The following is a 14,188-nucleotide window of genomic DNA, read 5'->3' as shown; positions in this document are numbered from 1 at the left end:
TGTTAGCCCCTACAGTAGGCTTAAATTAAGACTTATGCTATGAGTGAGTTAGAAACTATATTCGGTTTAGTTTGTGTCCCATATTGAAACTAGCTTCTTTTCGGGTTTGAAACAAAACTTATTTATCCTGTGCTTACACTGCAATCTTTCGTTAAAATTACCAGGCAAGGGTCAGGTGGGACATTTGAAGACTGCAGTAAGCTGCAAGCTGTGATAATTTTCAAAAAAAGGATATTGACCCCAAAAAAAAGAAGAAAATTAAATGTGAATAAAGGGCTTCAAATTTATACAATTTTACGTATTTTGACGTGGCATTTTGCCACACACAATAATTAATTATTATTTAATTTATCACCCCATCAAAATGGGAATCTTCCTTTTCCGAAAATAAATAAAATAAAAAAATTAGACAAAATAAATAATTATTTGAATGTAATAATACAATTAAAGTAAAATAATAGACTAAACCTGCCAACTCGTCGAATCACTCTCGCATTATTTTGATAAATAAAACTTGTATACTCGCGTTCCAAAAAAAAATTGTTTTCATGTTATCCAAATCCGTGGTTGCTCATTTGTTACGAAGTCAGCAAGGGAAGTACTTCCTGGTGCATATATTTGGATGAGATTCCTGAATATTCAAGAGCACCAGGAAGCCGAAATAATATTGATTGTTTTGATCCTGTCATAATAATGGGGGCAACCATTTTGGAATAGAGGACACCACTACGCCCTCTGGTAGAGTTGCGATCTACCTTACAAGCGACATCGATGAAAGTTATCGACGCGTGATATATCGATTATCGACAAATAGAAAGTAATTAATTAGTTTCACTGGGACTCACCACCAAAAAGAAAGCGTGAAAGGTGACGCCGACTAAAGTAAAAGTTCAGCCATTTAATTTATTCTCGTTTTGATGGTGATCAAGGCAGCACGCCAAAGATTTTAAAGAAAAAAATAAATATTAAAAAAAAAAAGTTGATTGACCATGTCTGGACGAGGCGCAATGCGGGGACGGCGTCGCATCAACGGTGAGTCCCAGTGATTATCTAATTATTAATAATAAATAAAAATAGGCAAAAATGTTATAAATGGCGCCCAACGTGGGGCCCGAGAAAAATACATTAATTTTAAAGCAAACATCATTTTTAAAAAATAAGTGAAATAAATTATTGAAGTTTTGTGGTGAGAACTCGTGTTTTATTACGCACGACCATATAGTACAATAAATACAGGATAATAATCATTTCAGTGAGTCAAGGTCGCACACATAAAGAAACACGATTTCTCATAACATCAAGGTTTACTACCATTATCGAGAATCAAAATTACGACAGTAAAATTCGGTGAAAAATAAAATTGATTTTTATTTGCATAAAAATCAGTTTCATTTATTATAAATAATTTTAAGAGGGAATTGGCTGAGTCATCGCCGCCTTCTATTGAATTGAAGTTATTGAATTAAAATAATTGAATTGTGTATTCAGTTCTTGATTGCGAAAAAAAAATATTTCAATTGTCTCTTCTCAAAATTTTTTTTTAGCAAGTGATAAAAAAAAATAAATAAAATTTTTTTTTGTCTATAATTAAATAAGGAGAGGATATTCTCCCTGATAGAAACAAAATAGTAATTTCTTAAATAACAAAATTATTTTTTTTATTGTGTCAAAATTAATAATAATTGACTTTACTATTTCCTGTCATTATTCCTCCAATAGACATTGAACCGTGATTATTTTTTTTGTACAAAATCTTTTTCTTGACTATATTGTTGACAACAATTTTTCATTTTTTTATACAACATTTTTTTCTGTAATTAAGGACTGATAGTGCACTTGTTTATTTTGTTTGGTTGTCCTTACTCTGACAGTTCGCTATTTTTCCATTGATCCGGTTCCTATTTAAATAAAAAGTAAAAGTCCAAAATAAAATTTAAAAATGTCGGAAATTGAAAATTGGTTTGAAAACCCTTTTGTTGATTGGCCCTTGCCAAATCTGAAAATTCACCTGGCTTCGCATAAGGTTAATACTGTTGGTTCACTAGAGGTCCTTCGCGATCGTGCCTATCGCTATCTTAAATTTTCACAAGGCGATAGACAAATAAAATGGACCCCAACGGATGAATTACAAATCGCCTCATACGTATCTGATTCAGAATCAGTTGTAGATTCACGCGAAGAAAACCCTTCTACAATGGGAAAAATATCGAATACTCCCACATCAGAAATGTCAATACCTTTTTCGAGTACAGTATATTGTACACAAAATTCGAATATCCCTACTATCACAACTAGTAGTTCGACTTATTCATTTGTAACAGTGGGAAATACATTAGCGAATACGGTCTATTACCCTAGAAAGAGTTATACGAATGAGTTTAATAATAATTCGGGTCGTAGTACTCCCTTACGTGAAAAATTTGAAACTCATAAACCAGGTAAACTGTCAGCGACTATTCAAAAGTCAAATCAGGAATTTTCATTACCCGCTAACTATGAGAATTTATCAATTCCAGCTAGTAAGCCTTTAATAGATTTCGATAAAGAAATTTTCGGTCATAATTCTTATGGTTTTGAGTCAACAGAGCAAAATGATTGTCTATTGACACCTAATCGACCGGAACTTGAAAAAACGGTAGCTAGAAAAATTAATGAGAATACATCAGCATTTAAACCAACAAATAACGATAGTTTTAATCGAATAGATACTAGGAAAGACTGTTTTAACCCGAAAACTAAAGAAATTCGAAAAAAAGATCATAATAATAAATTGTTTTCGGAAAAACATAAATTAAGTCAACCTTCGGTTAATTCTAGAAAGCCATTAGATACAATTGTTCGAAAATGGGGTATTAAATTTTTTGGCGATAAAACCTCGAGCGTTGAGGATTTCTTATCACGAGTAGAGGATGCCATGGAAATCTCATTACTTCCGGGTGAAGATGTTCTTCGGGCAGCACCGTTGCTCTTAGATGGAATTGCGCTCCAATGGTTTAGGTTAAATAAAAATAACTGGTCCTCATGGGACCAATTCAAAGGGGCGTGTCGAGCTAATTTCGGGGATAAAAATTATCAGTGGAGACTTGAAGAACAAGTTCTAAATCGAGTGCAAGGTCCGGATGAGTTCACTACAAATTATATCATTAGTATGCAAGGACTCTATTCTAAATTCACTCGGCCTGTCTCATTAATTGAAGCATTAGATAGAATATACTTTAATCTCCGCCCTGAAATGGAACGTTCAATAAGTAGGCGCGAATTTAATACCGTAAATGAATTATCTGTTATAGCTGCCGAAGTTGAGTGAATGTTAGAGTCGCTTAAAATCGAAAGAACTCCGGTGAAGCCGGAAAATTCATTTTTTACAGAATTCGCTTATTCGGGAAATTTTGAATCTAAATCAACTTCAGTTTCGGAGAATAAAGAATCGGTAGTAGTAATGGAAAAGATGACTAAAGTTTTAGATATTTTAGTTAATAAATTAAATTCAAGTTCCGCGAATAAAAAAGAAGCGAAAGTTTCAGATAATACAAAAAATGCGGATGTTAAGAAAGAAAATAGCGATAAGCCTTTTGCAAATAAATCAAATCCAAATAATTCGCAAAGTAAAAAGTCTTCGGAGGTAAAGAAAAAGTTCCGTGAACCTAATCCTGAGCCTCCTTGCTTTAATTGTGGTAAGGATGATCATGCGTGGAGGAAATGCCCAGTAGAGTGGGAAAGATTCTGCCACATATGCGGAGAAAAAGGTGCTACGAAGTATAAATGTGAATCGGCTTACTGTAAGGAAAACTAAAGAAGGAGATCAACCATAGGGTCGATTTACAGACCCTTGCCAACAAAATAACAAATCACTCGGATAAGACTAAAATAACCGCGATTAACGAGGCTCGTGAAAATAACATAGTAGAATCTAGTTCGAAGTTAGAAAATCTAGTTATTAAAAATTTGGATAACAAATTAACGAACCTGATTAGTGCATCGATCATTACGGATCATAAATCGAATAAAGTTTTTGAGCAACCTACTAATTGTAAAATTGAATCGGTTGATACTATTCCGCATAATATTAATAGTCCTGACTTAGCATGTCATAGCGGACAAGAGGGAAAGGAACTTAATCAGATAAACCGATTGTCAGGGTAGATTTTAGTCAAGTCGAATCGAATAATGAGGATTTGTGTGCAGGATTAGTTGAGTTAACAAATGAAGAAAGAAAACATCTCGAAAGTCTTCTTAAAAACATTATTCCTCCGTTTCCAGAAAAACTACCTCCTGCTAAACTTGTAGAGCATGTAATAAATACCGGTGATAGTGCCCCAATTCGTCAGAAAAATTATCGAATGTCGCCTAAGGTATGCGAAGAGTTCATTAAATTAGTTAAAGAACTCATAAAAATAGGAGTTCTAGAAGCATCAAATAATGATTGGTGTAATGCGGTTGTAATAGTTCGTAAGCCGGATGGTACCTACCGCCTCTGCATTGATTTCAGGAAAGTTAACGCGGTAACAGTTAAAGACTCATATGCGTTACCTTTCATGGCAGAGATTTTGGATAAACTTAGCTCAGCTAAATATATTTCCAAATTGGATTTGAAATTAGGATACCATCAAATACCGTTAAGCGAGGAAAGTAGGGCAAAAACTGCTTTCTTCGTTCCGGGATTAGGCCTAATGCAGTATAAAAGAATGCCTTTTGGTCTCTGCGGTGCACCGTCCACCTTCCAAAGGCTAATTTATAAAATAATAACTCTTGATATGAAACCTTTTGTATTCGCATACTTAGATGACTTAATAATCGCTACTGAAACATATGAGGAACATCTGATATGGCTCGAACGAGTTATAAATAAAATATCTGAATCAGGCCTTACTCTTAATCCAGATAAATGTAACTTTTGTGTACCTGAGGCAAAATACTTAGGATTTGTAGTAAATCATAAAGGCTTATCAGTCGATAATGAAAAGGTTCGTCCCATATTAGATTATCCTCTACCGAAAACGTTACGTCAACTTCGTCGATTCATTGGAATTACCTCGTGGTATAGAAGGTTCATTAAAAATTATGCACAAATTTGCGATCCGTTAACGCGTTTAACGAAGAAGAATCAACTGTTTAAATGGACAGACGAGCAAGAGGACGCGTTTAATGAATTAAAAAAGATCTTAGCTCCTCCCCCTATTATGGGATATCCGGATTTTAAAATCCCTTTTTGCATTCAGACAGGTGCTAGTAATTTCGGGATAGGAGCCGTAGTCACTCAAATTCAAGATGGCCAAGAGCGTGTAATCGCTTATGCCAGTCGCATTCTTTCTGATGCGGAGCGTAATTACTCTACAACTGAAAAAGAGTGCCTGGCAGTCATCTGGGCAATTAAAAAATTCCGATTCTATTTGGAAGGTTAACCGACCATAGTAGTCTAAGATGGTTAAAAAATCTTAAAAATCCGACCGGACGATTGGCCCGCTGGTCACTCGAGTTATTAGAGTATGACTTTGAGATATTACATAGGAAAGGATCGATGCATGATATCCCTGACGCGCTTTCTCGAATGTATGAGGATTCGGAAGAAAATAAAGTCGCGGCTATGGAAGCTATTGACGATGAATGGTATAATAGACGTCGCGAATCGGTAATTAATGAACCACACAAATACCACGGGTGGAAAGTAATAAATGGTAGGTTATATCATTACCGAAATAATCCTCTGCTCGAAGACCTCATGGATGACCTTAATGCATGGAAATTGGTAGTTCCTAAGGAAGACCAACTTTTGATTATGCGGGAGGCACATGAAAATCCTCAGGCAGGGCATTCAGGTGGTCAAAAGACCTATGATAGAATTGCGATAAGATATTTCTGGCCGGGGATGTTCAAAGATGTAGGAAAATTCGTACGTACTTGCATTACTTGTCAATTAAATAAAACTGAACAATCAAAACCGCGTGGTATAATGGGGCAAAGAATAGTACAAGAACCCTGGAATGTTGTAGCGATGGATATAATGGGTCCGTTCCCCAAGAGTACACGAGATTTCGAATATTTAATTGTTTTTCAAGACCTATTCACGAAGTGGATAGGAGTAGCACCGCTTCGTACTGCAAATGCTACCACTGTGAAAAATTCATTTCGTGAATTGGTAATAAATCGCTGGGGTACACCGCATGTATTGCATTCGGACAGTGGTACCGAATATCATAATAATGCTATTAAAAGCCTAACTATGGCTTATCAAATACATCATTCATTTAATCCCTTATACCACCCACAGGCGAACCCTGTTGAGAGAACCAATAGGGTTCTCAAAACAATGATTCGGTCATTTATCGGCGAAAATCATAGGAACTGGGATATCTTTGTTGGTGATTTTCGTTTCGCTTACAACACGGCGCTGCATAGTACTAATCGCGTTACGCCGGCGTTCCTAAACCTTGGCCGAGAGCCAGTCCCAGTGCGGTCTATGCGTCGTCTTGTAGAGGGGGAAAACGAGCCAGTCGCTGATGTCGCAGAATGGACAACTCGAATGACCAGACTTAATGACTTACGAGAGAAAATCTGTCAAAATTAGGATCAAGCATTCCTTAAACAAGCGAAATATTATAATTGTAGGCGTCGGGATCTACAGTTCAAAATAGGCGATTTAGTTAAGAAACCTCTACACGTGTTGTCCCGTAGGCAAGATAGGTTTGCTAGTAAATTAGCTCCAGCTTTTCATGGTCCGTTTATGATAGTAAAAGTAGTCTCGCCAAACGTATATGAATTGTCCTCGACAGAAGGCCGGTTAGCTGGAAGGTATCGAAATATTTTGGTCTGATCCTGAACCGGAAATAGAGAATACTTATCCGGAAAATGATCCAGAAGTAGTAAGAAGTCCTGATAGATCAGACGAACCCTATCAGCGCAGAAAATTGCGCAATCGTTCGTTTTCGTATTAAGTGGAGTGAAATTAGCGACCTGTCAGAGGGGACCATGAGTTAATCCCAGAGAGGATTATAAAATAAATAATTAAGAGGGAGAGAGTTATCTTAAAATTTGACCTTCTAAAACCAAATCTTGTTGAAATTAGAAAAACTCATAAATGGAGTCTGTAAATAATTTTGTAAATAAATCTATAACTAAATTAACTGTTAATCATCTTAAAAAAACCACTTTTGACCGTTATTTATCTTAATACAATAGAATTGGAAAAACTGGGTCAGATTTTTGCTCTAGATTATGTTGAGATTTTAATCCAGTCTGATCCGGTAAAGATGCTGCATGGACCAACTAAATTAATTGGTCCATGACCTCTAATAATTATTAAGATAATTAGACGAATTTTGTTTTGGCATAAATTGAAAATTTTAAGTTAACCTTTCTGGATGACTCATGGAAGTTCCATAGTTATAGATGATAAGTGTTAATTTGGTCCTTTTGACAGCTAAAGTAATTCGCCAAGTTTTTGGTGGAGACGAGAATAAGGAGGTAGAATGCCTGGTGGTAGCCAGAAGCTTGTGGCTCAGGGGAAGGGCCCCTTCGGAAGCTTCCGACTTTACGGAGGAAGATTTGAACCAAATGATTCGGCGAATGGCCAATTCTCCATCACAGCTATTGTCCCTACAGGAGGAGGGTCTTCTTCCTAGGCCCGAAAGTCCCCAACAGGCGGAACAGCCTGAACAGGTGGAACAGCCTGTGCAGGCGGAGCATATTGCTCCCACACACGAAGATCGGGAGGTTCGGCAAAGGCAGGTAGCTGCGGCTATTGCCTAAGGAAGGGCCACAGTTATTTTAATTGCCCGACCCGCATTAATAAAAAAAATAATAATAATTAAATACATGTAACATTTTTTTTGTGTCATTCAAACCCTTGTGAGGGAGGGTAAATTACCCCTCACTATTAAAATAATTTTCTTTTATAAACCTCTTGTCTTTTTTTATTCTCGATGATTAAAACGAACCAAAATTTGAATAATAACAAGTAATACTAGTGAAATTAAAATAAAATAAAAATAAATATTTTTTTTTGTGAGAGCTGATCTGGTGAGGGGTGGCTCCGAGATCTGGGGCTTACCTGCTCGACCCCATTGGGCCGAGTCTTGGCAGGGGAGAGTTGTGACGTGGCATTTTGCCACACACAATAATTAATTATTATTTAATTTATCACCCCATCAAAATGGGAATCTTCCTTTTCCTAAAATAAATAAAATAAAAAAATTAGACAAAATAAATAATTATTTGAATGTAATAATACAATTAAAGTAAAATAATAGACTAAACCTGCCAACTCGTCGAATCACTCTCGCATTATTTTGATAAATAAAACTTGTATACTCGCGTTCCAAAAAAAAATTGTTTTCATGTTATCCAAATCCGTGGTTGCTCATTTGTTACGAAGTCAGCAAGGGAAGTACTTCCTGGTGCATATATTTGGATGAGATTCCTGAATATTCAAGAGCACCAGGAAGCCGAAATAATATTGATTGTTTTGATCCTGTCATAATAATGGGGGCAACCATTTTGGAATAGAGGACACCACTACGCCCTCTGGTAGAGTTGCGATCTACCTTACAAGCGACATCGATGAAAGTTATCGACGCGTGATATATCGATTATCGACAAATAGAAAGTAATTAATTAGTTTCACTGGGACTCACCACCAAAAAGAAAGCGTGAAAGGTGACGCCGACTAAAGTAAAAGTTCAGCCATTTAATTTATTCTCGTTTTGATGGTGATCAAGGCAGCACGCCAAAGATTTTAAAGAAAAAAATAAATATTAAAAAAAAAAAGTTGATTGACCATGTCTGGACGAGGCGCAATGCGGGGACGGCGTCGCATCAACGGTGAGTCCCAGTGACTAAATAATTTCCATTTCTCGCCAGATTGGCATAAAATAAAGTATAAATTAAAGTTTTAAAAATAAATTAAGTGATGTTTGCTCACCGCATGGCAAGCGGAGTAATCTTGTAAGTTCGGCCATAGGCCGAATACATTAAGTAAACTTGTGTTATGTCATTTAAAAAAAATAAAGTAATAAAATAATAATAAATTAAATCGAACTTTAATAAATATTAATATTAAAATAAATTCAGTGAATTAATTAATGTGTTTTTCTCCTTACCCTCTCCGCGGTTTGCTAGGAACTTTTCCTAACATTTTTCTGAACTAGTCTGGTAAATATTTGAACTAAATAACTAAATAACTTTTGTATATTTTTTATATAAAATATTCTGTTGCTAATAAATTATTCCCTTATAAAATTAAATTAACTCAAATTAACCTCAAAGTGTAGATAACATTTTTCCAAAATAATTCAATTTAGAATAATTATCATTATCTAATTATTAATAATAAATAAAAATAGGCAAAAATGTTATAGTATATATTCCAAAAAAACGAGCAAGAGTGGAGTTAATGATCATAACATCAAAAAAAATAATTTTCGATAAAAGTAATTTATTTTTCTCCAAAAAACGAAGAAAATTAAATTTGAATAAGGGTTTCAAATTTATACAATTTTACGTAGTTTTACTCGTAGATTATAAAAAATAGCAAGCACAATTGGTATTGACGATCATAACGTTGTCAAAAAAATATAATTTTCCCCATAAAATAAAGAGAATTAAATCTGAATAAAGGGCTTCAAATTTATATATTTTTACGGTATTTTAACATGTAGATTACGTATTTTGACGTGTAGTATATAGGAAAAAGTTAACAAACATGATAGGAAATTGTTTTAATTGAGTTTTTTTCGAAAAATAGAAATTGGATTTTATAACAAATAAGGTCGTTGTGTGTACGGAACCCTCGATTTCATGAGTAGTACGAGTGTAACTCGCATTTGTCTAATTTTTTTTACTGATAGTACCTCTACTGCGCCATCTGTCCCTTCTTTCTGTAAGCGGGCAATCGTTCTTTGATAATAAAAGTTTTAAAAAGAAAATAATAATAATAAACAAGTTGTAAATTCAGATGTTCATTACATGAACATTTTGCTTTCTCTTTACGATCAGCAAAAAAATTTGCTTCCTCGTGGAGAAAGCAAAATTTTATTGCCAAAATGTGAATTATTGATTTTTTAACTTTCATTAATTCTTTAAAATTACCTCAAATGTATACTTTATATATATATCGATCGATTCGTCTTGACGTAAGGAATACAATTTTATTATATATAACCTTAAATTTGTCTATGTAAAAAAATTTTCGATTAACAAAAATTTTTGGAAAAAAGACGATAAAATTTTTTTTTTGGGGTATTTTTCAAAATCCATTGGTTAGATTTGAGATATTAATATGATAAATGAGACTACCAAATTTTATCTAAATCCATTAAAACCGGTTAAAGTTATATTCTAAACAAAAAACACTAATATAGTATTATCCCTCTATATAGGCAGCCTGTTGCGTAAAGTCTATTTTCTATGACAAGCTGGCAGATAATATTGACAATAGTAAGAACATCGAATCCTACCAAACAAATTTTGACTGAATTCCATATTGATTGTAGTTTTTTGATAAAGAGACCTTCTTTCGATAAAAATTTAACAAAAAAATTTTTAAAAAAATTAAAATTTTGTTGATTCAACAAAAAAATTTTGGTTGCTTAAATAGCAACCAAACGTTTGGTTGTCAATACCAAACCCTTTTTCAGTTCATTTTTTTTATTTTAATTGAATTATTAAAAATAAAATAATAATTATTAAAAAATAATTTATTCTTTTAATTTAAAATTTTTTTAATATTGTCTTAATATTGTCTATCATTGCCAATAATTGTTGACAATCCTTGGCCGATCTTTGGCAGCCATATATTGGCCCAAAGCTTGGCTGCTTATCATTAGCAGTAGCGTGATCATTCCACGTTAAAACCAGTGGTAGTCCAATAGTGGTTGCTAATCATTGTCTGAATAATGGCACACGGAAAGAAATTTTCTGTAGAATTTACAGAAACTCCTGCGCCATCTACTGATGGAAATTGTTGTTTCACCAAATAGAGAAATTTGTAGAATCATTGGCATTAAAATCTGTTAATTCTACAAGTTTGAGCTACAGTTCTTAAAAACTGTTGAGTGAACAAATTATGTATACTATATGGGGATAATATATATTTGGTAGAGTATTTCTTATAGGTTATATAGATATATATATAAAATATATATATATAATATATATATTTATATATATAAAATATACTTACGTTTAAATGTCTCAATTAAATGAGACAAGTTCCATTCTTTTAAATGACTTTGAACAAATATGTCCATATTGAAAAACTATTAATCAATATATGTATTATAATTTAAACAAAATATATATAAATACACTTTCCTGCCGACACTATTATAATAATAAAAACACTAAATTCGCCTTAACCTCTTGCACTCAATCGTACTCAGCCTTAGTCGAATCACTGCTTTGTTTTCGCGCATACGTTAAATCCTTACAGAAAATATCTGTAGAATTAACAGATTTAGGAACATGTAAAATCTCCAAATCGATGTTAAAGAATTACCAGAAAATTTTTTTCCGTGCCGGCTGTGTGCCAAGCATGGCCCATTATTGAACCAATCGTTCATTTCCCATGGGGCAGGGTTGCCACACAAATTTCAAAATAATTTTCCCTGACGCCAGCTAATTTTTAGATGGACTTGACAAACCAGGAAAACCACAAATTTGCATAAAATAACCCCAATACTCAAATACCAAAAATTCAATCTCAGAGGAGATTCCACAATTCTCAATTTTCCAACTCAACTTTATTACACTACTCTTTACACATCAATCGATCCACGCTCTAGACGCCACATTGATTATGATTCTTATTTCGATCTCCTTCGTCCTCGTCTAGTTCCAATAATGGCCGCAGTGATAGCGCCACGTCCCGGACTTCTGTTCTGCCTGACCCCCAAATTCCCAGTAGCGCGAAACTCAACCTCAGTCGTAAATTGGATTGTGACGAATTACATCGTCACAACTTATTTGAACCTAATAAATCGTATTTGGTTCAAGTAAATAATGAATTAAATTTAATAAATGAATTTAATTAATACAAATAACACTGTTGTTGTAGGTCTAGTAGTACTAAAAAAGATGGTATATCAGGAATTTCCCAAACACCCCCAAAATTTCATTCATTTGCAAAAATTTTTTTTTGTTTAAAAGGGGAAAAACACACCTTTTTAACCGTGTATTGATTGTTTTGTCAAAATGAAAACTGTTGAGCCTGCAGGTAAAAGAATTTGCGATTTTTTTCCGGTATAGTCAAATTTGACAAAGTTTTTCGGTTATTTTTCGATATCGGAGATTTTTTTGAAAACAATAGTTTGAAGGTACATTTCATTCCGCGTAAAATAAGCTGTTGTGGAATAAAATTGGCCAAAAATTGAAGGAATTGTATGAATTTTCAGATTTGAAAATTTTGCGTTAAATTTTTATGTACTTAGCTGCCCGTGTAGAAATTGAAACATGGTGCAGATCAGGACCAGATCAGGCGAAATATGGCCCTTGTTAGGGAAATGATCAAATGAAACACCTTAACTGAACTGGGCCTGACAATACATTTTGAAATTAAGGGCCAAATAGGGTTTAATTAATTCAGTTAATAACCTCTTTCCTGTCATTAACATCATTAAAAAAGACACGTTTGCATGTATTTTCTAGCTCAGCAATTAATAAAGTGCCGTTCGTGCTAAAAATATTTGAGATATTTTACAACATATTTTACAACATAATCTTTAGGCTCTTAGCTTTAATTTGCATTTTTTAAACTTAAAAAATGTTTTGTGGTTTTTGAAATATGTTAAAAAGGTCCAAGCATGTTTTCCTACAACTCAGCCTTCAATCGTCTTTTTTCGCTGCCTCGCTGCTGGGTTGTAGAAAAACATTCTCGAACATTTAACATTTAACATATTTCAGGAACTACAAAACATTTTTTACTTTTTTAAATTTTAACAGAATCTTTAAGTTTTTAGCATTAATTTGCTTTTTTGAAACTTAAAAAATGTTTTGTAGTTTCTAAAATATGTTAAATGTTCGAGAATGTTTTTCTACAACCCAGCAGCGAGGCAGCGAAAAGTGATGATTTACGGCTGAGTTGTCGTAGGAAAACATGTTCAGACCTTTTTTAACATATTTCAAAAACCACAAAACATTTTTTAAGTTTAAAAAATGCAAATTAAAGCTAAGAGCCTAAAGATTATGTTGTAAAATTGTCCAATTTTTCCATCCATTATTCCACATTATGCCGGGAGTCAAAAAACATTAGTAGGAAATTAGAAAATTTGCCTAATTTTTTCTTAAAAGCTTTTCGGTGTATAAATCCCAAAAAAGTAAAAAAATTTCTTGATATACATTGAGAAGCAGATTTTAGCCGTACCGACAATTTCCGACGATAGTGTAGTTTAAATTTAAGTTTTGTTGTTTATTCAATAGCCTTTCGTTCACTGTTTATTAATAACATGTATTTTAAATGTTTAGTCATCATAACGAAATGAAAATAAGCAAAAAAGCCTAAATCGTCGATTGAGGGCAGAAACACGCCAATTCAGGCGAATGTTGAGAAACATGACAATCTAAAAAATATTAGGGAAACCTGCCATTCCAGTGAAGATTTCAAAAACATGCCATTTCAGATGTCAAATTTTTGTTGATTGTTTTAGGTTGGTAATACTTTCTTGAGAATGTTATATTATAGTTAACAAAATTTTATTCTTGAAATCAATATTAAATATTAAGAAAAGTATAATTATTAATAATAAAATTATTAAAGGTTCTACCGACTTAACCAACAATATTCAACAAAATATTAATTATTTTGACTCATCAATTTTTCGTTTACAGTGTTACCAACCTAAAACAATCAACAAAAATTTGACATCTGAGATGGCATGTTTTTGAAATCTTCACTGGAATGGCAGGTTTCCCTAATATTTTTTAGATTGTCATGTTTCTCAACATTCACCTGAATTGGCGTGTTTCTGCCCTCAATCGACGAAATACTCAAAACCACCTTTAAGCTTTTATTTAATTTGCTAAATATAAAAAATTAATACAATTTTCTTGATCCGACATTTTGAATTTTGAGAATCTAATATCAGATTCGTAAACACCGACCCAAAAAAAGCCCGAGTAACGAGATTCCAGAGAATTCGATAAGTGTTTAATTTCTTTGATTTACTATTTTGAATTTTCAGTCTGTTATTATATTCGT

General features: G+C 33.4%; 1 protein-coding gene across 1 annotated transcript; it reads left to right on the top strand.

Annotated features, from left to right (window-relative positions):
- Positions 1–8,776, top strand: LOC127282123 (uncharacterized). Its single transcript, XM_051306208.1, has 2 exons — positions 1–1,032; positions 7,418–8,776. Exons 1-2 carry the CDS (start codon positions 990–992, stop codon positions 7,744–7,746), a joined length of 372 nt encoding a protein of 123 aa, XP_051162165.1. The 5' UTR covers positions 1–989; the 3' UTR covers positions 7,747–8,776.
- The last annotated feature ends 5,412 nt before the right edge of the window (positions 8,777–14,188 follow it).

Source organism: Leptopilina boulardi, unplaced genomic scaffold, assembly GCF_019393585.1.
Source record: "Leptopilina boulardi isolate dan_hultmark-lab unplaced genomic scaffold, ZJU_Lbou_2.1 LbouV2_281, whole genome shotgun sequence".
In the NCBI taxonomy this organism is placed as follows: domain Eukaryota; kingdom Metazoa; phylum Arthropoda; class Insecta; order Hymenoptera; family Figitidae; genus Leptopilina; species Leptopilina boulardi.
Note: the sequence above shows the minus strand (reverse complement) of the source record. Positions and strands in the feature narration are given on the sequence as shown.

Excerpts from the sequence above, each read along its gene's own strand:
- LOC127282123 (XM_051306208.1), top strand. The coding sequence starts at position 990 with ATGTCTGGACGAGGCGCAATGCGGGGACGGCGTCGCATCAACG. Across the intron at positions 1,033-7,417 it reads GGGACGGCGTCGCATCAACG|CTAAAGTAATTCGCCAAGTT; the intron begins GTGAGTCCCAGT and ends TCCTTTTGACAG.